The sequence below is a fragment of the Rhinoraja longicauda genome, chromosome 31 (assembly GCF_053455715.1).
Source record: "Rhinoraja longicauda isolate Sanriku21f chromosome 31, sRhiLon1.1, whole genome shotgun sequence".
In the NCBI taxonomy this organism is placed as follows: Eukaryota; Metazoa; Chordata; class Chondrichthyes; order Rajiformes; family Arhynchobatidae; genus Rhinoraja; species Rhinoraja longicauda.
The window spans coordinates 24,711,695-24,736,233 of NC_135983.1; the positions used below are offsets into that span (position 1 = coordinate 24,711,695).

The following is a 24,539-nucleotide window of genomic DNA, read 5'->3' on the forward strand; positions in this document are numbered from 1 at the left end:
CCAGAGAGTTGTGAATTTGTGGAATTCTCTGCCACAGAAGGTAGTGGAGGCCAATTCACTGGATGGATTTAAAAGAGAGTTAGATAGAGCCCTAGGGGCTAGTGGAATCAAGGGATATGGGGAACAGGCAGGCACAGGTTACTGATTGTGGATGATCAGCAATGATCACAATGAATGGCGGTGCTGGCTCGAAGGGCCAAATGGCCTCCTCCTGCTATTTTCTATGTTTCTATCAGAAAAGAATATTGACTGTGTTATTTAGTTTAGTTTAGTTTAGTTTTGGGTTACAGTGCGGAAACAAGCCCTTCGGCCCACCGAGTCCGCGCCGACCAGCGATCTCCGCACATTAACACTATCCTACACACACGAAGGACAATTATTACAATTTTACCAAAGCCATTTAACCTACAAACCTGTATGTCTTTGGAGTGTGGGATGAAACAGGAACAGCCGGAGAAAACAAGGCAGTGGAGGCCAATACACTGGATAAATCAAAAAGAGAGTTAGATAGAGCTCTGGGGACTAGCGGAATCAAGGGGTATGGGGAGAAGGCAGGCACGGGTTACTGATTGTGGATGATCAGCCGTGATCACAATGAATGGCGGTGCTAGCTCGGAGTACAGAGAAGGTTCACCAGATTGATCCCTGGGATGGCAGGACTTTCATATGAAGAAAGACTGGATAGACTAGGCTTATACTCGCAGGCAATTTAGAAGATTGAGGGGGGATCTTATTGAAACATATAAAATTCTTAAGGGGTTGAAGAGGCTAGATGCGGGAAGATTGTTCCCGATGTTGGGGAAGTCCAGAACCAGGGGTCACAGCTTAAAGATAAGGGGGAAGTCTTTTAGGACCGAGATGAGAAAACATTTCTTCACACAGAGAGTGGTGAGTCTGTGGAATTCTCTGCCACAGAAGGTAGTTGAGGCCAGTTCATTGGCTATATTTAAGAGGGAGTTAGATGTGGGCCTTGTGGCTAAAGGGATCGGGGGGTATGGAGAGAAGGCAGGTACAAGTTACTGAGCTGGATGATCAGCCATGATCATATTGAATGGCGGTGCATGCTCGAAGGGCCGAATGGCCTACTCCTGCACCTATTCTCTATGTTTCTACGTTTCTATGTTTCTATGAAGGGGCGAATGGCCTCCTCCTGCACCTATTTTCTATGTTTCTGTTTCTACCACATGTGAAACAGTTTGACATCAGGGCTATGATGTTGGTGATGTATTGTGACACGTTAAACAGTGGCTTTGTGCTCAGATGGTCAGGATGATGCATTCCATCGTTGTTGGGTTTATGAACAATACCCAGGAAGATTCAGCGATCCAAAAAATCATCTCCGTTGGTCACAATAAACATGCAGTAATGTTTTGACACTCTTCGCAGATTTAAGTTTTATTGCCTTTGATGAAACCAAGTATAGAAATGCAGAAAATGCCTCAATGCTGTTTTATAGCGCGTTTAGGACTACCAACCTAGATTAATTTATGTGCACACTGTTTCGTAGAGCCTGCAGCTTTCTTGAAGATTCGAAAGTCGCAAATCGTCAGTCCTGCAATTTTTTTTTTGATTTAAGTTTTAGTTTAGGGATATATCACGGAAACAGGCCCTTCAGCCCACCGGGTCCGCGCCGACCAGCGATCCCCGCACATTAACACTATCCTAAACCCTAGGGACAAATTTTTAAAAACATTTGCCCAGCCATTTAACCTACATACCTGTACGTCTTTGGATTCTTTGAATTAACCTACAAACCAGCACATTGGAGTGTGGGAGGAAACCAGAGCACCCGGAGAAAACCCACGTGGGTCGCAGGGAGACCGTACAAACAGCACTCGTCGTCAGAATAGAACCTGAGTCTCTGGCGCTGTGAGGCAGCAACTCTACCGCTGCGCCACCGTGCTATCCTAGTGTGGCACCAAGAAAATATAGGCTTGAATGTGGAAGGTAATGCTGGAGTAATTCAGCGGGACAGGCAGCATCTCTGGAGAGAAGGAATGGGTGACGTTTTGGGTCGAGGCCCTTCTTGTCCCGCTGAGTTACTCCAGCATTGTTTGTCTACCTTTGATTTAAACCAGCATCTGCAGTTCTTTCCTACACACTGGGTTTTAATATGGATCTATGCTGACACATTGTTTCTTTGATTTTCCTTCAATCGTACCGGTGAATAATTTTATTGAGTATGGAGTGGTGGTGTGCATATAAAAGTGGACTATTATGGACTGTTCTGGCCTATTGATCCAGAGAGATTAGTTAGAATCTCACCACAGCAGCTAGGCAATTTCAATTCTGGTAATTAAATACAGCTGGAATTGAAGCTATAACAATGATCATGAAGCCACTGGGGAAACACAAATGCATTTCAGGAAAGCAAATCTGCCATCCTGCACAAGAGGAGTTGAGTATAGGAGCAAAGAGGTCCTTCTGCAGTTGTACAGGGCCCTAGTGAGACCGCACCTGGAGTACTGTGTGCAGTTTTGGTCTCCAAATTTGAGGAAGGATATTCTTGCTACTGAGGGCGTGCAGTGTAGGTTTACTAGGTTAATTCCCGGAATGGCGGGACTGTCATATGTTGAAAGACTGGAGCGACTAGGCTTGTATACACTGGAATTTAGAAGGATGAGAGGAGATCTTATCGAAACGTATAAGATTATTAAGGGGTTGAACAAGTTAGAGGCAGGAAACATGTTCCCAATGTTGGGGGAGTCCAGAACAAGTGGCCACAGTTTAAGAATAAGGGGTAGGCCATTTAGAACGGAGATGAGGAAAAACCTTTTCAGTCAGAGAGTTGTGAATCTGTGGAATTCTCTTCCTCGGAAGGCAGTGGAGGCCAATTCTCTGAATGCATTCAAGAGAGAGCTAGATAGAGCTCTTAAGGATAGCGGAGTCAGGGGGTATGGGGAGAAGGCAGGAACGGGGTACTGACTGAGAATGATCAGCCATGATCACATTGAATGGCGGTGCTGGCTCGAAGGGCCGAATGGCCTCCTCCTGCACCTATTGTCTATTGTCTATTCTTACCCAAATTGCCCAAAATCACTTCAACTCCCCCTCCCATTCCTAATATGACCTTCCTGTCCTGGGCCTCCTCCTTTGACGGAGTGAGAACATACAAACTCACGTACAGACAGCACCCGCGGTCAGGATCAAACCTGTTGTCCCTGGCACTGTAAGGCAGAAACTCTACCATTGTGCCCCCGCCCTGCTTTCCTCCCTCAAAACTAACAGTGGGCGTGAAAACTGGGGATATTTTAGTCTCCGAGATATTATTCAGCAGCACACACTTTACCATCACTCCATGAGCCCCATTAGGCAAGATGCATTCGGCAGTCCATCAGAATTGATGACCCAGAAATAAAAGCATTTAGCGTGAATTTTAGAAGCGTGTTATTGCAAAAGCAAGGATCCCAGCAGGTGGGAAGGACTAGGGTACGATTTATCACGCAGCAGAGATAATAATGATGCTTGGCTTATGAGGCTAACCGTAAGACACACACCCGGGGCTGATCACGCTGTGATGGGCCTGCCTCGACTGAGGGTGCCTTGTGATAAAAGGCCGAAACACCCAGTGACGTTGAGGTACACAACTAAAGATGTGTCTGAATGGTAGCAACATCACCTAGTGGTCACCCCCAAGAACAACACCAGTCAATTGTAGTGCAAACCTTAGGGGTTGTAACATCTAGTCCTACTAATCAATTAGAAAGTTTCTTCATTTTGCCGTGGATAACGACATTCTCGGAGAATTGGATCCAAATGAACGAAGCACAAATTTAAAGGGAAATTCCAATAAGCAGTAAGTAGGAAAATAACTGCAGATGCTGGTACAAATCGAAGGCATCGCAAAATGCTGGAGTAACTCAGCGGGACTTCAACTCAGTCCGAAGATGGGTCGGGACGAGAAACGTCACCTATGCTGCCTGACCTGCTGAGTTACTCCAGCATTTTGTGGCACCTCCAATAAGAACGAAGATGAACTTGAAGGGGACAATGAGGGAAAGTTTTTAAAAAAGCAGAATTTTAGGAAGCTTGGATTTTTTAAAAAATCCTAGAGAAATTAAATTCATAAATAGATCTCTCCAGAAATCTAAAATAAAGTAGTTTAGATTAGTTTAGTTTAGTTCCGCTTATTGTCACGTGTACCGAGGTACAGTGAAAAGCTTTCGTTGCAGACCGCAAGGAAAAAGACAGTACTGTCAGGATAAAGACAGTACATGATTACAATCGAGCTGTATACAGTGTGCCTGATATAGGGAATAAATTGAATAGCATTTAGTGCAAGTCCAGTAAAGTCAGGTCAAAGATGGTCCTAGAGTCTCCAATAAGGCAAGTAAAGAGATGTAGAAATCAGTATTGTGCTATATTTTGCTATGTTATAGAGGGTCATAGAGTGATACAGCGTGGAAACAGGCCCTTCGGCCCAACTTGCCCACAACGACCAACATGTCCCATCTACACTAGTCCCATCTGCTTGCTTTTGGCCCATATCCCTCTAAACCTGTCCTATCCGTATACTTGTCTGTTTCTTAAATGTTGTGATAGTCCCAGCCTCAACAACCTCCTCCGGCAGCTCGTTCCATACACCCAGCACCCTTTGTGGTGAAAAAGTTACTCCTCAGTTTCCTATTAAATCTCCCCCCCCCCCCCCCCCCCCCCCCCACAATGGAAACCACAATGGAAAGTAAGAGTTCTGTGTGGGGTATTTAGGTATATTTGGATGAATCTCTTTAAAGACCCAAAACAGCAACAGATTATTAATTTCCAAACTAAACAAAAGATATCTGATTGATCCTCAAAAAGAAATCAACTGGTCTAGTCATGGAGTCATACAGTGTGAAAACAGGCCCTTGGCCCAACTTGCCCACATGAACCAACATGCTCCATCTACACTAGTCCCACCTGCCTGCCTTTGGCCCATATCCCTCTAAACCTGCCCTATCCATGTACCTGTCCAATTGTTTTTTAAACATTGCATAATAGTCCCAGCCTCCTCGGGCAGCTCGTTCCATACACCCACTGCCCTATGTGTGAAACCTGACCTATCCGTGTATCTGTCTCATTGTTTCTAAACCGGATCGTGGGGCTTGGGTCGGCCCGCCGCGGACTTTTCACCGTCCGGAGCGGCCTGAAATAGGCCGCGGGATTTTTCTCTGCCCGGCGGGGGCTTCAATGTCAGGAGCCCCGACTGCCCTGACTTGCAGCGGCGGCGTCTTCGCCCGCCCCGAATCGCGGGGCTTGGGTCGGCCCACAGCGAATCTTTCCCCGTCCGGCGCGGACTGGAACGTGGCGACTTCAACAGCCTGACCGCGGGTGAAGACGGCAGTGGAAGAGAAAAGACATTCTCGCCTTCCATCACTGTGAGGAGGTGACTGGAGGAGACTCACTGTGATGGATGTTTCTTTTTGTTTTGTTTGGTGTTGGTTTGTGATTGTGTGTGTTATTGGTTATTTTTATTGCTCTTATTGTTGGACTGTGGGTAACGGAATTTCGTTCAAAAGACTTGTTTTTCAGAATCAGAATCAGAATCAGAATTACCTTTATTGTCGTCCAAAAAGAAAAGTCTTTTGGACGAGATTTCGTCACCCACAGTCCAACAGTAAGAGCAATAAAATAAGCAATTACACACACAACCACAAACCAACACAAAACAAACAAAAAGGAAACATCCATCACAGTGAGTCTCCTCCAGTCACCTCCTCACTGTGATGGAAGGCCAGAATGTCTTTTTTGGATGACAATAAAGGCTATTCTGATTCTGATTCTGATTCTGATTCTGAACTGTTGGTCACTTTACTTTGAAAGAACAGATTTGTTAAAGCTTCAGGCCCCTTGGCTGTGCTTAATGAATCAAAACCTTGTTAACTGAAAGGAAGCATGCAGGTACAGCAGGCAGTGAAGAAAGCCAATGGAATGTTGGCCTTCATAACAAGAGGAGTTGAGTATAAGAGCAAAGAGGTCCTTCTGCAGTTGTACAGGGCCCTAGTGAGGCGCACCTGGAGTACTGTGTGCAGTTTTGGTCTCCAAATTTGAGGAAGGATATTCTTGCTATTGAGGGCATGCAGCCTAGGTTTACTAGGTTAATTCCCGGAATGGCGGGACTATCATATGTTGAAAGACTGGAGCGACTAGGCTTGTATACACTGGAATTTAGAAGGATGAGAGGAGATCTTATCGAAACGTATAAGATTATTAAGGGGTTGGACATGTTAGAGGCAGGAAACATTTTCCCAATGTTGGGGGAGTCCAGAACAAGGGGCCACAGTTTAAGAATAAGGGGTAGGCCATTTAGAACTGAGATGAGGAAAAACTTTTTCAGTCAGAGAGTTGTGAATCTGTGAAATTCTCTGCCTCAGAAGGCAGTGGAGGCCAATTCTCTGAATGCATTCAAGAGAGAGCTAGATAGAGCTCTTAAGGATAGCGGAGTCAGGGGGTATGGGGAGAAAGCAGGAACGGGGTACTGATTGAGAATGATCAGCCATGATCACATTGAATGGCGGTGCTGGCTCGAAGGGCCGAATGGCCTCCTCCTGCACCTATTGTCTATTGTCTAAGTTATTCAAGGAGAGCAGCTAGACTCATTTATAGATGAATGGCAAGACATCCAAACACTGTTGAGTCCTTTCCATTAATTACACTCAGTATTGCTCAGGAATCGCCATTAACTGATTCGTACACAATGTAAGTGAGTGTTATTGTGTAGTTGGGAACATTCTGTCAGAGCTGCCATTTCTCAGTCCAATCATAACTCTTATTTAGTTTAGTTTAGTTTAGAGATACAGCGCAGAAACAGGTCCTTCGGCCCACCGAGTCCGCGCCGACCAGCGATCCCCGCACGTTAACATTATCCTGGTAATGTTATTAACATTACAGCAAGCGCTGTAAGGCAGCAACTCTACCACTGCGCCACCATTTGTATTGTATGAAATTCATTTAAATTTGATGTACGTGATCTTGCCCCCCAACAGAGGAAATCTCAAACTGTACAATAGAAATAACTCACTGATCAATATATCCCAGATGCACACATAACCAATAAGTTTGACTGAAATTTAAATAAACTGATCATAAAATACAATGTCGATTGAGGAAATTAGGAAGTGGCGCTGCAGTAGAGTTGCTGCCTTACAGCACTCGGAGGCCTGGGTTTGATCCCGACTACGGGTGCTGTCCGTACGGAGTTTGTATGTTCTCCACGCGGCCTGCTTGGGTTTTCTCCGAGATCTTCCTCCCACACTCCAAAGACGTGCAGGTTTGTAGGTTAATTGTCTCGGTGTAGGTGTAAATCGTCCCTTGTGTGTGAGGAATAGTGTCAATGTGCGGGGATCGCTGGTCGGCATGGAGTTGGTGAATTGGCTTGGTAAATTTGCAAGATGTCCTTAGTCTATGTCGTGGTGGTGGCCGTCCCTCGATGGTCGAGGATGATGGTCGACGCTCCGATGTCAGAACGAAGACGCCTGTGCGTGTGTTTGTTTAACGTGTGCTTGATGTCGCACTCCAGGAACCACATGGTAGGTTGCAGCCCCTGTTCCATTATCTAAAGGGGCTGCTCCTTGCCTTTTCACCCGCCATCCTCATCTTCGGACACCCTGTGTGTAGGGGAGAGGGTAGGGCCGAAGATGTCCTTGTTGGGACGCTCCTCGGCCTGGCCAAGCTGGCCATCCGGGACTCACGGCGCCAGGCGGAAGAGGGCTCTGCCCGAGCCAGCTGCCTACCCCTTTACCGGGGTTACATCCGTTGGAGAGGGACTACGCGCTGTCCACGGGCACCCTGGGGGATTTCCAGGACCGCTGGGCACCGCGGGGGATTGGATGTATGCTGGATGGGGATTGTGATATAATTGTATAATAGTTTCAATTGGTATATTTGTTTGTATATTATTCTGGTGGTGGGTTCTGTTTTGGGTTTTATTGTATTGTATATATTATTTTAATATTTGAATAAATATTTTTGATTAAAAAAAAAGAAGCACATGGTCCTTCACAAATCAATCAGCTAATTATAGACAATAGACAATAGACAATAGACAATAGGTGCAGGAGTAGGCCATTCAGCCCTTCGAGCCAGCACCGCCATTCAATGCAATCATGGCTAATCACTCTCAATCAGTACCCCGTTCCTGCCTTCTCCCCATACCCCCTCACTCCGCTATCCTTAAGAGCTCTATCCAGCTCTCTCTTGAAAGCATCCAACGAACTGGCCTCCACTGCCTTCTGAGGCAGAGAATTCCACACCTTCACCACTCTCTGACTGAAAAAGTTCTTCCTCATCTCCGTTCTAAATGGCCTACCCCTTATTCTTAAACTGTGGCCCCTTGTTCTGGACTCCCCCAACATTGGGAACATGTTTCCTGCTTCTAATGTGTCCAATCCCCTAATTATCTTATATGTTTCAATAAGATCCCCTCTCATCCTTCTAAATTCCAGTGTATACAAGCCCAATCGCTCCAGCCTTTCAACATACGACAGTCCCGCCATTCCGGGAATTAACCTAGTGAACTAGGTTTTATTAACCTAGTGAACTTGCCAATTCCAATTGGCAAGGGAACCGAGGCGATTGGAGCTGATGGATCTGTTGGAGCCTTCATCCACCTTCACACCCGTTGAGTCCAAGATAACTTCGTCCGCCTGGTCCGCCGTTGAGGTCTTGTAGGTTGGATCGTTCTCAGTCTGAACCCTCATCCTCGACCTTACCGCCATGGGCGGTAAGCCTAGAATGTGCACCAGAGGCTAGTGCTTCCGACGGCATCGCTCTCTGAATCACGGGGGCACGCAAGCCTCTTCGCCACAACAAGGTGAACGACCCGTAGAGTATGTAGGATAGTGTTCGTGTGCTGGTCGGCCCGGACTCGGTGGGCCGAAGGGCCTGTTTCCGCGCAGTATCTCTAAACTAAACTGAACTAAACTAAAAAGAGAAGTCACTTTCCTGACTCCAGTACAGATATGAAGCAATAGATGCAAACCGTGTTCATCAAATAAATGTGATCTAATTGCCAATGACAGCTGTTCAGTTCCTCATGTTTCTCTGCATCAATCTACCCTCCCTAAGGAACAATGCCCTCGTTGCTGAATCTAATTTGACAGTGCTTTGCTGACATGAAAATGGCACAAAGGGAATAGATTTTACCTCCAAAATAAACAAACGGCAAAGACAATTTTTAATGCAATAACCCTCATCTTTGATATGCCTTGCAATTTTTAGCAATATCGAGAGAAACACTGGCCTGAATTACAGGACATGAAAGGAATGAGCAGCTTGCTAGACATTCTTGCTGGACTTCTTGTTAGATGCTCGAATCTATTCCCACCCCAGAGATACGAGTGCACATTTTAGGCTGACATTCCAAAGCAGGTCTGTACAAGTGCTACGAAGCTGAAGGCACTGGCATGAAGGTAAAGGTAAAGATTTAAATCATAAGATCATACTGTACGTTCTTGGAGCAGAATTAGGCCATTTAGATTTAGATTTTAGAGATACAGCGCGGAAACAGGCCCTTCTGCCCACCGAGTCCGCGCCGCCCAGCGATCCCCGCACATTAACACTATCCTACACACACTAGGGACAATTTTTACATTTACCCAGTCAATTAACCCACATATCTGTACGTCTTTGGAGTGTGGGAGGAAACCGAAGATCTCAGAGAAAGCCCAGGCAGGTCACGGGGAGAACGTACAAACTCCGTACAGACGACGCCCGTAGTCAGGACCGAACCTGGGTCTCCGGCGCTGCATTCGCTGTAAGGCAGCAACTCTACCGCTGCGCCACCGTGCCGCCCTCAATACCCAGGCTGGCTACCTCCCATCCATTACTCCCCGAAGCTGGCTTACTTGCATTCCGCATGTCCTACAAGCTGGCTTCTTCACATTCCCCTTGCTCCCCCAAGCTGGCTATCTCCATTCCCCTTACTCCCCCCAAGATGTCTTCCTCCCATTTCCCTTACTCCGTTACTTTACTGCTGCGCCACCGTGCCCATCAAGTCTACTCCGCCATTCAATCGTGGCTGATCTATCTCTCCCTCCTAACCCCATTCTCCTGCCTTCCCCCCATAACCCCAGACACCCGCACTAATCAAGAATCTGTCAATCTCCGCCGTACAAATATCCATTGACTTGGCCTCCTCAGCCTTCTGTTGCAATGAATTCCACAGGTTCACCACCCTCTGACTAACAAAATTCCTTCTTATCTCCTTTCGAAAGGTACGTCCTTTTATTCTGAGGCTGTGGCTTCTGGTCCTCGACTCTCCCACTAGTGGAAACATCCTCTCCACATCCACTCTCTCCAGGCCTTTCACTATTCGGTAAGTCTCAACGAGGTTCCCCCCTCATCCTTCCAAACTCCTTCACGACATGCCTGTCTTGTCTGAAAACAGTGCAATTAAGTCAGCTACAGTAATTGTCACGTTCACGGATGGTCACGTGGACCAGAAAATCAATCTTTCCACATCTTTACGTGCCAGGAGTCAAAAGTCCACTACTGCAGGTCTCTGCTTTTTGACCTGAACTATCCTATTGCTTGCTGCCAATTCTCAATTTCAATACCACTGCGGTTTGTGCCTTTTGCTTGACAACACGACAGAAATTCTCAAAGACGCTTCTGCTGATTTCCTGTTGACACCAAGTGTTACCTATAGAAACATAGAAACATAGAAAATAGGTGCAGGAGTAGGCCATTCGGCCCTTCGAGCCTGCACCGCCATTCAATATGATCATGGCTGATCATCCAACTCAGTATCCCGTACCTGCCTTCTCTCCATACCCCCTGATCCCTTTAGCCACAAGGGCCACATCTGACTCCCTCTTAAGTATAGCCAATGAACTGGCCTCAACTACCTTCTGTGGCAGAGAATTCCACAGACTCACCACTCTCTGTGTGAAGAAATGTTTTCTCATCTCCGTCCTAATAGACTTCCCCCTTATCCTTAAGCTGACACCCCTGGTTCTAGGTATAGGATGCAAATTTTCAGAACCCGATTAGTGTCTGCATGGACTGGTATCAAAATTTAGAAATCAGAAAAATGTGTCCCGACCTGGAACACACCTATCCATGTTCTCCAGGGATGCTGCCTGATGCAGATTTTGTGCAGATGTTGGCTTATAAAATAAGACGCACAGTGCTGGAGTAAATCAGCGGGTCAGGAAGCATCTCTGGAGGACAGGGGAAGCTGATGCTTTGGGTCATTACCTAACTTTCTTTCTGCTTTCTCTATCCCCTACTATAATCAGTCTGAAGAAGGGTCCTGACCCGAAACGTCGCCAGATCCATGTTCTCCAGAGATGTGTCGGAAGAAACAGAAGATGCTGGTTTACAACGAGGATAGGTTCCTCCAGCACATTGTGTTTTAATTAAAATTCCAACATCTGCACATTTCCCGTGTTTAGTTTAATTTTGAGATACAGTGCAGAAACAGGCCCTTCGGCCAACCGAGTCCGCACCGACCAGCGATCCCCGCACATTAACACCATCCTACAATGTACAATTTACACCGACACCAAGGCAATTAACCAACAAACCTGCACGTCTTTGGAGTGTGGGAGGAATCCGAAGATCTCGGAGAAAACCCACGCAGGACACGGGGAGAATGTACAAACTCCGTACAGACCAAAGATACTAGAGGAGCAAGATAGACCACTCGACCCTAAAAACCGTAGTACGTCACGGCGCCATTTTAGTAGGCAGAAACTTGCAGAAACATTTAAAAAGAAAAACAAGAAAAATCTGTGAATTGATAGATGAGATGTATTCTGCATTTTTATAGTATCATCACACATACTGTTCCCCCAAAACACTGATTACACTGTGAGAAGCAGAGCGAACGGCGGGTTTTGCTTACTAAAATGGCGGACGATACGCTCCTTTACATACTACACTTCAGGATAGGCGATTTATACAGAGTGGTTCATCTTGCTCCTCTAGTACGGACAGCGCCCGTAGCCAGGATCGAACCCGGGTCTCTGGCGCTGTAAACGCTGTAAGGCAGCAACTCTACCGCTGCGCCACCGTGCCGACCCTTGAGCTTCCAATTGAAGCACTGCAGTCTTTGCACCATTATCAAGAACTCGATTTTAATCGGTCTGGTAATTTTCTGAGGGGGGTAATCTATGAATAAACAGTTCCATTCAGCGACATCGCTCTCTGCACAATATGCGTTTTGCACAGTGCTGGCATCGAGGCGTTGGAACGTACCACACATCCAGTGGAATCGACCTTCCGATCCGGCACGCAGCGGTAATTTCGGGTGCAACCTCCGTTCTCCCTGGAACAGTCGCGCACAGGACCAAACGAGGACAAGAGGTCGTCGGGGGTCTCAAAGTACGTGGACCTCATCGATTCCTCCCTGAAAAGGCAAATTAAAACGTTAGGGGAAAGTCGAACTCCAAATTGGCCTTGAAGATGGACACAAAATCATAATAATCATAATCATAATCATACTTTATTAGCCAAGTGCGTTTTGCAACATACGAGGAATTTGTTTTTGCCACACAGTCATACTAATAAAAAGCAACAAAACACACAAAATGCTGGAGTAACAGTGGGACAGGCAGTATCTCTGGAGAGAAGGAATGGGTGATGTTTCGGGTCGAGACCTTTTGGTTTAAAGTGACTACCAACATTAGAGTAGACACAAAACACTGGAGTAACTCAGCTGGACAGGCAGCATCTCTGGAGAGAAGGAATGGGTGACGTTTCAGATCGAGACCCTTCTTTAGTCTGAAGAAGGATCTCAACCCGAAACATCACCCAATCCTTCTCTCTGGAGATGCTGCCTGCTCGCTGAGTTACTCCAGCTTTTTGTGTCTATCTTCGATTTAAACCAGCATCTGCAGTTCCTTCATGCAGATCAAAGCAGATGCTGATAAGGAAATGTAGAATGTAGGAAAAAAACTGCAGATGCTGGCACAAATGGAAGGCATCACAAAGAGCTGGAGTAACTCAGCGGGCCAGGCAGCATCTCAGGAGAGAAGAACTTTTTGTGATACCTCTGAAATGTAGAATGGTTCATTGTCAGTAGAGGGGAAGGTGACAACGAGGCGAACAATCAGTAATATTTAATCAGGAGGACAGGAGAACTAGTCGGAGAACTAGGATGGGGGAGGGGCGGAGAGAGACTGACCTTAACAGCGACTGAGCTAAGAGGAACCTTATTTGACAAAGTGTGCTCCGAGCTTCCTTCATCTATTTCATCGGGACAGACGACTTGTTTAATGTTACAAACTGTCTAATTCTTCAGAGACTGCCAGTCCAAATTAGACCTTTAAAAAATCATCACTACTCATGTGCAAATTTAAATTCAGCTATCCCCTTAGGGTATAAGTTTTTTTTCAAAATTGACTGCCCTTGGTATTTTTTATGAAGCCCAATCTCTTTCTGTTGAAGTGCTTCATCAGAACTCTAAAACCGTTCAAAGGAAAATGAAGCGTTGATAAAATACCAGTCACACTGTGCGGCCCGACGAATTTGCAATGGACGTGGGCAAAAATACATTAAATGTTCATAAAGTTGGATCACATATCACCATGGATGGAGGTTTGTTAAAGTACAGGAGACAGGTTGGAGCAATGATTGAAGGCACGGCTCGATTTGATTTGGGCGGCCACGGTGGCGCAGCGGTAGAGTTGCTGCCTTACAGCGCTTACAGCGCCGGAGACCCGGGTTCGATCCCGGCCTCGGGTGCTTCCCTGTACGGAGTTTGTACGTTCTCCCCCCGTGACCTGCGTGGGTTTTTAGATTTTTCTTTTTAGATTTAGAGATACAGCGCAGAAACAGGCCCTTCGGCCCACCGGGTCCGCGCCGACCAGCGATCCCCGCACACACTAACACTATCCTACACCCACTAGGGACAATTTTTACATTTGCCCAGCCAATTAACCTACAAACCTGTATGTCTTTGGAGTGTGGGAGGAAACCGAAGATCTCGGAGAAAACCCACGCAGGTCACGGGGAGAACGTACAAACTCCGTACAGAAGGCGCCCGTAGTCGGGATCGAACCTGAGTCTCCGGCGCTGCATTCGCTGTAAGGCAGCAACTCTACCGCTGCGCCACCGTGACGCCCTTTGTCCCTTGTATACGATGGGGTTAGTGTGCAGGGATCGCTGGTCGGTGCGGACTCGGTGGGCCGAAGGGCCTGTTTCCACGCTGTATCTCAAAATTAAACCAAACACGGGGAACTGTGCAGATGCTGGGGTTTTAAGTAAAACACAACGTTCTGGAGGAACTCAGCTGTTCAGGCGGGCTCTGACTGAGGGAATGCAGAGGGAATGCACTGACGAAGTTTTGGGTCGTTATATAAAACTCCTCTTTGTGTGTTGCCTGCCAGGATGTTTTTTATTTTTAGAAGGCAACATAAAAAAAGGGAATTTTTAAATAAGTTTGGAGATGTGCTGTTACAGCAGACAGTGATAAAGCAATAATCAAAGTGTCCAAACCATAATGTTGATGTGCGTTGATGGTAACAAATATGGATTATTACTTTGTGTAAGAAGGAACTGCAGATGCTGGTTTCAACCGAAGATAGGCACAAAAAGCTGGAGTAACCCAACGGGACAGACAGCCTCTCCAGAGATGTTGCCCGTCCCGCTGAGTTACTCCAACGTTTCGTGTCTATCTTTAGACTATTACTACGCTCACAAGGGAATTTGCCACAACGTTGATGAAACAACTCTGTGTGTAAACTAACATGAAGATAAAACATAGGACATAGAAAAACATAGTCCAGTTCAGTTTCAGTTTAGTTTATTGTCACGTGTACCGAGGTACAGTGAAAAGCTTTTGTTGCGTGCTATCCAGTCAGCGGAAAGGCAGCACACGATTACAATCATGCCATAAGAGTGCACAGAGAGATTTAAGAGCGTGGAGCGATTGTAATGTGTGTTTGTAGATCTGCTTCTGTGGCTGGCACAGCAGATAGTCGCCTGGGTTGGACGCCATCTTGAACAGTACAGCACAGGAACACGCCCTTCGGCCCACAATGTTTGTGCCGGACATGACGCCTGGTCAAACTAATCTCACCAACCTGTACATGATCCATATCCCTCTATACCCTGTACTTCCACATGCTTATCTAAAAGCCTCTTGAATGCCACTATCGCATCTGCCTGCACCACCACCCCTGGCAGTGCGTTCCATTCGCCCACCACTCTCTGTGTAACAAACCTTGCTCCACACATTTATCTATCTATTACTAAAACTGTCATCTTGTTTGTCTTTGTATATATATATATATATGTCCTGGAAAGTCAGCCAGAACGGTACACGATAGCGCAACAATCTAAACTAAAAGAAAGCTTAGTGGGATAGCAGGTTGATCAATTTAATTACTGTGGTGCAATAAGGGCCAAAGCTGTGGCCTCTGCTTAACTCATATAATTAAACAAGGTCCAGACATCAACGAGAAACAGGTTCAAATGGCACGCATAACAACTTGATTAAATAATGCTGCAGTAGTCCTTTGTGAGATTAGCTTTTTAAATATTGCCTCACATCTTTGCCAGGTTAATTAACTCTTGTGCCAGCACAAGTGTACCATAATTCAAACTTGCACAACGCGATAGCAATTCCCAAAGCCTCTTCTGTGTTGAGCTCCTGTTGCAACAAATGTGTTACCTGTAGGAATTTATTTCACAAAATGCTGGAGTAACTCAGCGGGCCAGGCAGCATCTCAGGAGGGAAGGAATGGGTGACGTTTCGGGTCAAGTCCCTTCTTCAGACTGATGTCGGGGGGGTGGGGGAGGGGGGGGGGGGGGGTGGGGGAGGGGGGGGGGGGGTGCGGGACAATGGAAGGATAAAGGAAGTTACCTGTAGGATGCACATTTTCACAACCTGATCAGTATCAGAATGGACTGGTGTCAAAATGTGGAAACAAGGAACTTCAGATTAGGCATTCGAGATGCAGTGTGGAAACAGGCACTTTGGCCCACCGAGTCTGCACCGACCAGCGAACACCCCACACACTCGCGCTAGCCCACCTACCGCGGCGTAGGTTCACTAGGTTGATTCCCGGAATGGCGGGACTGTCATATGTTGAAAGACTGGAGCGACTAGGCTTGTATACACTGGAATTTAGAAGGATGAGAGGGGATCTTATCGAAACGTATAAGATTATTAAGGGGTTGGACACATTAGAGGCAGGAAACATGTTCCCAATGTTGGGGGAGTCCAGAACCAGGGGCCACAGCTTAAGAATAAGGGGTAGGCCATTTAGAACTGAGATGAGGAAAAACTTTTTCAGTCAGAGAGTTGTGAATCTGTGGAATTCTCTGCCTCAGAAAGCAGTGGAGGCCAATTCTCTGAATGCATTCAAGAGAGAGCTAGATAGAGCTCTTAAGGATAGCGGAGTCGGGGGGTATGGGGAGAAGGCAGGAACGGGGTACTGATTGAGAATGATCAGCCATGATCACATTGAATGGCGGTGCTGGCTCGAAGGGCCAAATGGCCTCCTCCTGCACCTATTGTCTATTGTCTGTTGTCTATTGTCTATCCCACAATACCAGGGACAGTTTACTATTTTACTGAAGCCAATTAACCTGCAGACTTTTACGTGGTCACAGGGAGAACGGACAAACTCCGTATAAACAGCACCCGTAGTCAGGATCGAACTCGTGTCTCTGGTGTTGTGAGGCAGCAACTCTGCCGCTGCAGCTCTGCAGTCCTCCTTGAGACAGTGTGGGTTTTCTCTGGGAGTTCCGGTTTCCTCCCACATTCCAAAGGCCTGCAGGTTTGTAGGTTAATTTGTCGTCCGTAAGTTTGACGACCCGAGTGTGTCGGACGCACAAACCGAGTGAGCGGGTAATTGTTGGGCGACACGCAGTCAGCGGGCCGAAGTGCCTGTTTCCACGCTGTGTCGCTAAACTAAACAGAGCTAACTAAGCAGGAGTGCCGGAGAGAGACACAAAATGCTGGAGTCACTCAGCGCAACAGCCAGCATTGCTGGAGAGAGGGAATGGATGACGTTTCGGGTCGAGACCCTTCTTCAGATCGACAATAAATAGGCATTTGTCAGTCCATTCAAGTTCTGATCTAGGGCCCTTTATGCGATGATGTTTTTTGATTGAAAAACCCAGTTGCTCTGGCCATCCCACACAGCTTTTCTCTCTACCGAGGGATCACTTAAAACCTGCGCATGGACGGATTGAAAGCAAACAAGACGACCTCCCAGAGTGAGAATAATTCTTTTTAAAATTATTCATTCAAAGGATGTGGGCTTCCTAGGTTAAGCCACATTATATACATACTGTATATACCTACACCGATCAGCCAAAACATTATGACCACCTGCCTAATATGCGGTTGGTCCTCCGTGTGCAGCCCCATACGCAGCAGGGTGCGATGCACTGTGTATTGTGACACATTCCTCCCGTGACCACCGTTAACATTTTCTGTGACTTGTTGCACAGTCGACCTTCTGACGGTTCGGACCAGTCGGGATAGCCTTCGTTATCCTCGCGCATCGATGAGCCTTGGGCGCCCAACACCCTGTCTGTCGCCGGTTTGTGGTTTGTCCCTCCTCGGACCACTGTCGGTCGGTACTCACCACTGCTGACCGGGAGCACCCCACAAGCCTTGCCATTTCAGAGATGCTCTGACCCAGTCGTCTGGCCAGAACAATTTGGCCCTTGTCAAAGTCGCTCAGGTCTTTACTCCTGCCCATTTCTCTCGCATCCAACACATCAACTTCAAGAACTGACTGTTCACTTGCTGCCTAATATATCCCACCCCTTGACAGGTGCCATTGTAACAAGATAATCAATGTTATTCACTTTGCTTGTCAGTGGTCATAATGTTTTGGTTGATCGGTGTATATCTGCAAAAGTATTTAGCCTTGCGGGGGTCGCTGGTCAGTGTGGACTTGGTGGGCCGAAGGGCCTGTTTCCGCGTGATATGTCTAAGCTAAACTAAACTAAACTTCTTTAATAACACTGATTGTCAACAATAAAAATGCAGCTTACTTGACAGTTTAGAATTCTAGTTCAGATGGATCCAATACATAAAAACGTTTTTTGCCTTGAATAATTGGCATAATCATGTAATTGAATCCAAACCATCATTCAGAACAAAATATGAGCAACTAAAAATTATATTCCTATTATCCTGTGAATTTCAGTCCGTCATCCATATGTTACTTCTTCCTCCATGGCATGGAAACTATCGGGCCCAGACTGAGAGATTGAATGTGGAATAATTTATAAGAATGACCATTTTATCTTAAACAAATCAAGCGCTCAGTCTGAAGAAGGGTCTCTACCCGAAACATCACCAATTAGTTACATAGAAGCATAGAAAATAGGTGCATTCGGCCCTTCGAGCCATTCATTGTGATCATGGCTGATCATTCACAATCAGTAACCCGTGCCTCCCTTCTCCCCATATCCCTTGATTCCACTAGCCCCTAGATCTCTATCTAACTCTCTCTTAAACCCATCCAGTGATTTGGCCTCCACTGCCCTGGCAGAGAATTCCACAAATTCACAACTCTCTGGGTGAAAAAGTTCCTTCTCACCTCAGTTTTAAATGGCCTCCCCTTTATTCTAACACTGTGGCCCCTGGTTCTGGACTCCCCCCAACATTGGGAACATTTTTCCTGCATCTAGCTTGTCCAGTCCTTTTATAATTTTAAATGTTTCTATAGGATGCCCTCTCATCCTTCTAAACTCCAGCGAATACAAGCCTAGTCTTTTCAATCTTTCCTCATATGACAGTCCCGCCATCCCAGGGATCAATCACGTGAACCTATGCTGTACTGCCTCAATTACAAGGAAGTCCTTCCTCAAATCAGGAGACCAAAACTGTTCACAATACTCCAGATGTGGTCTTATCAGGGCCCTATACAACTGCAGAAGAACCACTTTACTCCTATACTGAAATCCTCTCGTTATGAAGGCCAACATGCCATTAGCTTTCTTCACTGCCTGCTGTACCTGCACGCCAACTTTCAGTTACTGGTGTACAAGGACACCCAGGTCTCGCTGCACATCCCCCTTACCTAACCTGACACCATTGAGATAATAATCTGCCTCCTTGTTTTTGCCGCCAAAGTGGACAACCTTACATTTATCTACATTATACTGCATCTGCCATGTATTTGCCCACTCACTCAACCTGTCCAGGTCACCCTGCAACCTCCTAACATCCTCTTCGCAGTTCACACTGCCACCCAGCTTTGTGTCATCTGCAAACTTGCTAGTGTTGCTTCTAATTCCTTCATCCAAATCATTAATGTATATGGTGAACAGTTGCAGCCCCAACACCGAGCCTTGCGGCACTCCACTCGACACTTCCTGCCATTCTGAAAAGGACCCGTTTACTCCTACTCTTTGCTTCCTGTCTGCCAACCAATTCTCCATCCATGTCAACACCCTACCCCCAATACCACGTGCTCTAACTTTGCTCACCAGTTTTCTCCAGAGATGCTGCCTGTCCCGCTGAGTTACTCCAGCATTTTGTGTCTGCCTTCGATTTGAACCAGCGTCTGCCGTTCTTTCCGACAGAGACCCAGTTTATCTGAAACCAACTTTGTTTTCAGTGGAAAAATAACTGACGCCAGAATCTTCACTTGGCCAGAAGCTTTCCGTGAGTTTTATTTGCAATGGGATTTTAAAAAAATAAACCAGAGAGACAAAACATTACACCGCTCCCAAGGGCAGTTGTGAGATATGTGATGACAGGATGATCATTTGTGCAATTTCTTCAGCAATCACTTAAAGAATGATCAATGAACAGGGGCACAGTGGAGACCAAATACTCAAGGAACAGTATCTCATCTTCTGTCTGGGCATGTCGCAGTTACTAGACTTTATACTGAATTCCACAATGAGTTGGGGACCTCATTGAAACCTCATCTATTGTATCCGCTGTTCCAGATGTCGACTTCTCTACATCGGCGAGACCAAACGCAGGCTCGGCGATCGTTTCGCTCAACACCTTCGCTCAGTCCGCCTTAACCAACCTGATCTCCCGGTGGCTCAGCACTTAAACTCACCCTCCCACTCCCAGTCTGACCTTTCTGTCCTGGGCCTCCTCCATTGTCATAGTGAGGCCCACCGGAAATTGGAGGAACAGCACCTCATATTTTGCTTGGACAGATTACACCCCAGCGGTATGAACATCGACTTCTCTAACTTCAGATAGTTCCTCTGTCCCTCTCTTCCCCTCCCCTTCCCAGTTCTCCCACTGTCTTCCTGTCTCCAACTACATCCTATCTTTGTCCCGCCCCCTCCCCTGACATCAGTCTGAAGAAGGGTCTCGACCCGAAACGTCACCCATTCCTTCTCTCCTGAGATGCTGCCTGACCCGCTGAGTTACTCCAGCATTTTGTGATACCTTGAGACAGTTGATTGATTGAACATAATGAGTGGTGACTTTGAGATGGATAGTCACCCATTTGCGGTTTTCAACCAAACTCTCTGATTATATCAGCACGGTGGTGCAGTGGTAGAGTTGCTGCCTTACAGTGCTCGCAGTGCCAGAGATGTGGGTTCAATCCCGACTAAGGGTGCTGTCTGCACGGCGTTTGTACGTCCTCCCCATGGGTTTTCTCCGAGATTTTTAGATTTAGATTTAGAGATACAGCGCAGAAACAGGCCCTTCGGCCCACCGAGTCCGCGCCGCCCAGCGATCCCCACACATTAACACTATCCTACACACTAGGGACAATTTTTAAAAAACATTTACCCAGTCAATTAACCTACATACCTGTACGTCTTTAGAGTGTGGGAGAAAACCGAACATCTCGGAGAAAACCCACGCAGGTCACGGGGAGAACGTACAAACTCCGTACAGACGGCGCCCGTAGTCAGGATCGTACCTGAGTCTCCGGCATTGCATTCGCTGTAAGGCAGCAACTCTACCGCTGCGCCACCGTGTCGCCCGAGATCTTTGGTTTCCTCCCGCACTCCAAAGACATGCAGGTTTGTGAGCTAATTTGCCTGGTGTAAGCGTAACCTGTCCCCTGTGTGTGTGTTGGATAGTCCTAATGTGCGGGGATCGCTGGTCGGTGCGGACTCGGTGGGCCGAAGGGCTTGTTTCCGCGCCTGTGTCTCTGAACTAAACTCACATATCGTAGACTCTGAAAGGCTGGTTTTGGTTTCCTTAAACAAATTAGAAGATACTGTCAGGGTTGACAGTTGACTGCTTGCCCAACAAATAAGAAATGAAACAGATGAGGTAAAACCTGTCGAGGACTGAAGTGCTAATTGGGTAAATTTCGACCGTAAATATAAGATGCTCTTTCCTTCAAACTGTCAAGAGGTCTTGTCCAACCAGGCTTAGCTTCCCACGAAAATGACAGGTCTCACAGAATGTCAACACAATCTCTTTTGAAAACGGTAAACAAACAATTGCACTCTTATTATAACAAAGCATCTTCACTTTCATTGATACTTGTCTTCAACCCATCAGCTTTGAAACACCTTCCCTTGACAGTTCGTAGAGACCGCGTGCGTTGATTTTTGGTTTGATGAGCAAAAAGACTTCGAAAGGCATCGAAGATCAAAGTATATTGTGGAACGATTAATAATGAGGCTGTTTTTTCTTTTAAGCGACTGACTGCCACTGTGTAATATTTGGTTGAGTTCAGAATTTACGAGCAGAATGAGGCCATTCGGCACTTCAAGTCCACTCCGCCATTCAATCATGGCTGATCTATCTCTCCCTCCTAACCCCATTCTCCTGCCTTCTCCCGATAGCCCCTGACACCCGCACTAATCAAGAATCTGTCGATCTCCACATTACAATTATCCATTAATTTTTATTGCCATGTCCAACTTAACAGGTAAACTGCCTGTGGCCAAATGATCAAAGTGCAGCATATAATCGTGACTTTTGGGTACATTTATAGAAACATACAAACATAGAAAATCGGTGCAGGAGTAGGCCATTCGGCCCTTCGAGCCAGCACCGTCATTCGTGGCTGATCATATCCAGAATCAGTACCCTGTTCCTGCTTTCTCCCCATATCCATTGATTACATTAGCCCTAAGAGCTATACCTAACTCGCTCTTGAATACATCCAGTGAATTAGCCTGCACTGCCTTCTGTGGCAGAGAATCCCACAGATTCACAACTGTCTGGGTGAAAAACTAACCATTGTATGCAGTTCCTTCCCAGCTGTTATCAGGCAACTGAACCATCCTACCACAACCAGAGAGCAGTCCTGAGCTACTGTCTACATCATTGCACACCCTCAGACTACCTTTCGAAGGTATTTATTCACAAAATGCTGGAGTAACTCAGCAGGTCAGGCAGCATCTCGGGAGAGAAGGAATGGGTGACATTTCGTGTCGAGACCCTTCTTCAGACTGATGTCAGGGGGGGCGGGACAAAGGAAGGATACAGGTGGAGACAGGAAGATAGAGGGAGATCTGGGAAGGAGGAGGGGAAGAGAGGGACAGAGGAACTATCTAAAGTTGGAACTATCTACCTTTGATCAGACTTAACTCCCTTTACCTTGCACTGGACGTTATATCCTTTATCATGTACCCGTACACAGTGGACGGCTCGATTATAATCATGTATTGTCTTTCCGCTGACTGGATAGCACGCAACAAAAGCTTTTCACTGTACCTCGGTACACGTGACAATAATCTAAACTAAACAACGAATTTCACCGTACCTAGGTACATGTGGCAATGAAATATATCATCATATCATATCATATCATATATATACAGCCGGAAACAGGCCTTTTCGGCCCACCAAGTCCATGCCGCCCAGCGATCCCTGCACATTAACACTATCCTACACCCACTAGGGACAATTTTTTACATTTACCCAGCCAATTAACCTACATACCTGTACGTCTTTGGAGTGTGGGAGGAAACCGAAGATCTCGGAGAAAACCCACGCAGGTCACGGGGAGAACGTACAAACTCCTTACAGTGCAGCACCCGTAGTCAGGATCGAACCTGAGTCTCCGGCGCTGCATTCGCTGTAAAGCAGCAACTCTACCGCTGCGCTACCGTGCCGCCCTATAATTGAATCATTGAAAAATCAGTGTGTGTATTATTTTGGATTGGATAGGTATTGGTTGCTTAGTATTCAGCACAAGCAAACCAGACTCATAAGAAGACAGCTGGGGCAAACACCATTGAGACTGAAATCCCTCTTATTCCTCTGGGAAGGTGAGTAAGCACGAATACTTCATGAATAAGAGTTTGAAAAACTGCAGGAGAAAAACGAAATCAAGGCTGCATGGCACAATTTTATAACGGAACACCTCGTCAAAAGTCTTCTCGATTTCTCATCCGTCCGTCAAGTGACACGACTATTTCTTGAGCTTTTCATTTTGGAAGTAAACTTCCAAACTCCCCTGGTTTTCATTTCTCTTTTCTGAAACTCAACAAAATGAAAATGCTATTTCTGTAACTATTGCACATCTTTGATGGCCTGTGCTCGCTGGAGTTTAGAAGGATGAGGGGGGCAGACCTCATTGAAACCTGCCAAATAGTGAAAGGCCTGGATAGGGTGGATGTGGAGAGGATGTTTCCACTAGTGGGAGAGTCTAGGACCAGAGGTCACAGCCTCAGAATTAAAGGGGCGTTCCTTTAGGAAGACGATGAGGAGGAATTTCTTATGCCAGAGGGTGGTGAATTTGTGGTATTCATTGCCACAGAAGGCTGTGGAGGTCGTCAATGGATAACCTATTAGGCAGAGATAGATAGATAGATAGATTTTTGATTGGTACGGGTGTCAGGGATAAAGGGGAGAAGGCAGGAGAATGGGGTTAAGAGGGAAAGATAGATCAGCCGTGATTGTTCTACCTGAGAACACTGAAAAAGTCTGGTCTGCCCCAAAAGCTGCTGACGACATTCTACCGCTGCACCATAGAGAGCATCCTAACACATGGCATCCCTGTGTGGTATCTCAGCTGCACGGAGGCAGAGAGGAGAGCTCTTCAGCGGGTAGTCCATAGAGCTCAGAGGACCATCGGAACACAGCTACCAGCCTTGGAGGGCATCTACAACACATGATGCCTCAGAAAAGCCACCAGCATCCACAAAGACTCCTCACACCCCTTCAATAGTCTGTTCGAAATTCTACCATCGGGCAGATGCTACAAGGCCTTCTATGCCCGCACCTCCAGACTCAGGAACAGCTTCATCCCCAGGGCCATAGCTGCTATGAACCGGTCCTGCTGAGCCGGCGGCACGGTAGCGCAGCGGTAGAGTTGCTGCTTTACAGCGAATGCAGCGCCGGAGACTCAGGTTCGATCCTGACTACGGGCGCAGTCTGTAAGGAGTTTGTACGTTCTCCCCGTGACCTGCGTGGGTTTTCTCCGAGAGCTTCGGTTTCCTCCCACACTCCAAAGACGTACAGGTATGTAGGTTAATTGACTGGGTAAATGTAAAAATTGTCCCTAGTGTGTGTAGGATAGTGTTAGTGTGCGGGGATCACTAGGCGGTGCGGACTTGGTGGGCCGAAAAGGCCTGTTTCCGCGCTGTATCTGAAATATGAAAAATATGAAAAATAATAAAAATAAAATAATCGCACAGTGAACCGGCACAGATCTACTTGCACTTTATACTGTTTTAAAACTGTTTCTAATTTTGTT

General features: G+C 46.6%; 1 protein-coding gene across 1 annotated transcript in view; it reads right to left on the reverse strand.

The window, feature by feature from the left end:
• Positions 1-24,539, reverse strand: part of LOC144608288 (astrotactin-2-like) — a 908,904-nt gene that overhangs the window by 323,368 nt on the left and 560,997 nt on the right. Inside the window, exon 11 of the mRNA XM_078425904.1 lies at positions 12,181-12,331. Coding sequence (XP_078282030.1) covers positions 12,181-12,331 — 151 coding nt within the window. The remainder of the gene's footprint in view (positions 1-12,180; positions 12,332-24,539) is intronic.